Below are 3,368 nucleotides of genomic sequence, written 5' to 3' on the forward strand. Positions count from 1 at the left end.
GTCTAGAGTTTGTCCTTGTGATTTATTAATAGTCATCACAAATGCTGGCATCACGGGAAACTGTCGTTGAATCAATTTAAATGGGAGGCCAGTGTCAGATGGGGACAAATCAATTCTTGGAATCAGAACAACCTCTCCCTCTGCAGATCCTGTTAATACTTGCATTGGGGGAGGAGGAGCATGGGAGGAAGAGTGAACTTACTAGGCACACCCAAGCACAGGTGTGACCATCGTGGGAGCATGATACGTGTGGGGCAGGAAAGGGGGCAGAAGGAATGGTGGTGGCACTTTATTTTTCTGTTTCCTCAGGTCCCAGTGCAGTTGTCTTTATTTCATACTCTTCTCTTGGAAATATCATAAATGCAACTTTTTTTGTCGAGATGAATGAGGAAGATGGAGTTTACCTAAACTCCCAGGTAGTCAGCGCTGCTATTGGACCCAAAAGGAACACATCTCTCTCCAGGCCTGTGATTCTGCGTTTTCAGCACTTAAAGGTGGGTCAAGCCTGCTATTTGGACTTACTTGGGTTTCACAGACGTAGATAGAACAAATGCATAGCCTCCCAGTCAGTGATTCTGGACCTGCGCTGCCCCATTTCGTAGCCAGGAGCTACCTGTAGCTATTAAGCATTTAAAATGTGGTGGGTTTCACTATACTGGGTGATCCTTGAAGACAGGAACTTTGTTGTTGGCATTTATCATCTAGCTAGCCCATGGTCGGCAAACTGCGGCTCATGAACCACATGCGGCTCACATTTATCATCTAGCCCATGGTCGGCAAACCGCAGCTCGCGAACCACATGCAGCTCTTTGGCCCCTTGAGTGTGGCTCTTCCACAAAATACCACATGCGGGCGAGCACTTACAGTGCGATTGAAACTTCGTGGCCCATGCGCAGAAGTCGGTATTTTGTGGAAGAGCCACACTCAAGGGGCCAAAGAGCCACATGTGGCTCACGAGCCGCAGTTTGCCGAGCCGCAGTTTGCCGACCACTGATCTAGACTATCCTAAACCTTGCTTCCCCAATCTCTCACCACACCTCACTAATGAATAATTAGTTTATAGCAGAAACTGCTTCTATTTATCAGAGTCTAGATGGAGGAAAGGGGGATAAAGGAGTAGCAGGTGAAAGGGAAAGGGATGTTGAGAATTCTGTCACCTTCTTTAACTTTCCCTTCATTTGCCACTACCACTGGTCAATGACCAATTCGATGATACCTCTAGTCCCAAGTGGTACAGATTATCCTATGAGAGGAAGATAAAAGAAATGGATCATGATGATTGAATACAGAAACAAAAACTAAGGAGAAAGGATGGGATAAGGAGGAAAGATAAGTGAGGGATGGTGAGAGCCACGTAGTCATAAGGTACCATAGCTTGCTAACTCCTGATCAGTATACACAGTAGAGGTGCCAAGAGCAAGAAAAATGCTCTATAGAAAAAGAGAAATGGTATATGGGCGATGGAGAAGTAGAATTGAGAGAGCATAGTAGAGAAGAGATTAGGATAGAGTGAAAAATTAAGAGGAATTTTAGGGAAATAATAGAGACCTTAGAAGAGATTTTTTTAAAAACCAAAGGAAGGGACCAAGATGGCGGCATAGGTAAACACCGGAGATTGCTGCCGCAAACAACCACTTCAAAAATACAACTAAAAGACGGAACGGACATCACCCAGAACCACAGGAAAGCTGGCTGAGGAGAGACTCTTCAACTAGAAGGAAAAATAACAGCACACCGAGGCTCAGAGGAGGCGCAGTGTGGAAAATACTCAGGTGCGGAGGTGCGCGCGCAAAGCGGGCTGGTGGCTGAGAGCGCGGTTGTCGTTTTCGGTCAGGGGGGAGTCTCAGACTCTGAGCTCCAGATACGGGCGAATCGCTGGGGACTCGGACCCAAACGGGAGAAGCGGGAGTGTCTGGCATCAGTTGGAAGGCAGCTTTCCCTCCGAGGTTTGCAGCGGTTCCGGGGGTTCTGAGAAGCAGAGCCTCTGGGAACAGGACTGAGGGCACCATAACGGCTCCCTCCGCCCGCCCTGTTGAGCCCGCCCCGCCCAAGCCCTGCGCAGAGCCATTTGCCGGATCGCCTCAGGCAAAGGCTAGATTAGCACCTCCCCAGAGGACAGAAGTTTTCCGCGGCAGACACAGCTGATTCACACAGCCAGTCGGCCTGGTGGTCAAATCCCTCTAGTATTAACTACAACAATCAAGGCTCAACTAGAACAAGACTGCGCACAAAGACCACTAGGGGGTGCACCAAGAAAGCATAAAAAATGCGGAGACAAAAAAACATGACAGAAATGGAGGATATAGAGCTAAAAAACGCAATTTTGAGGGCTTGCAATAAACTTTTGGAGAGCCTCACGAAAACTAATGAGACCCTCGATGCTATGATAAAGAAACTAGAAATTAAGCATACACGCTCTGAAATAAAGAATATTACACCCAATAGCAGACCAGAGGAGCGCAAGAATCAAGCCAAAGATTTGAAATGCGAAGAAGCAAAAAACACCCAACCGGAAAAGCAAAATGAAAAAAGAATCCGAAAATACGAAGATAGTGTAAGGAGCCTCTGGGACAGCTTCAAGCGTACCAACATCAGAATAATAGGGGTGCCAGAAGATGAGAGACAGCAAGATATTGAAAACCTATTTGAAGAAATAATGGCAGAAAACTTCCCCCACCTGGTGAAAGAAATGGACTTACAGGTCCAAGAAGCGCAGAGAACCCCAAACAAAAGGAATCCAAAGAGGACCACACCAAGACACATCATAATTAAAATGCCAAGAGCAAAAGACAAAGAGAGAATCTTAAAAGCAGCAAGAGAAAGAGACTCAATTACCTACAAGGGAATACCCATACGACTGTCAGCTGATTTCTCAACAGAAACTTGGCAGGCCAGAAGGGAATGGCAAGAAATATTCAAAGTGATGAATACCAAGAACCTACAACCAAGATTACTTTATCCAGCAAAGCTATCATTCAGAATTGAAGGTCAGATAAAGAGCTTCACAGATAAGGAAAAGCTAAAGGAGTTCATCACCACTAAACCAGTATTATACGAAATGCTGAAAGGTATCCTTTAAGAAGAGGAAGAAGAAAAAGGTAAAGATACAAATTGTGAACAACAAACATGCATCTATCAACAAGTGAATCTAAGAATCAAGTGAATAAATAATCTGATGTACAGAATGAACTGGTGATTATAATGAATCAGGGACATAGAAAGGGAATGGACTGACTATTCTTGGGGGGGAAAGGGGAATGGGAGATGCGGGAAGAAACTGGACAAAAATCGTGCACCTATGGATGAGGACAGTGGGTGGGGAGTGAGGGCGGAGGGTCGGGTGGGAGCTGGAAGGAGGGGAGTTATGG

The 3,368-nt window shown here is 45.9% G+C and overlaps 1 protein-coding gene across 3 annotated transcripts in view; it reads left to right on the forward strand.

Annotated features, from left to right (window-relative positions):
* ADGRE3 (adhesion G protein-coupled receptor E3) overlaps positions 1–3,368 on the forward strand; it is a 50,020-nt gene that overhangs the window by 32,929 nt on the left and 13,723 nt on the right. For all 3 annotated transcript variants that reach the window (XM_014539344.1, XM_014539345.1, XM_014539346.1), the window contains one exon: positions 310–494. In XM_014539344.1, the coding sequence (XP_014394830.1) occupies positions 310–494 (185 nt within the window). The remainder of the gene's footprint in view (positions 1–309; positions 495–3,368) is intronic.

This window comes from Myotis brandtii, unplaced genomic scaffold (genome assembly GCF_000412655.1).
Source record: "Myotis brandtii unplaced genomic scaffold, ASM41265v1 scaffold2134, whole genome shotgun sequence".
NCBI classification, from domain to species: domain Eukaryota; kingdom Metazoa; phylum Chordata; class Mammalia; order Chiroptera; family Vespertilionidae; genus Myotis; species Myotis brandtii.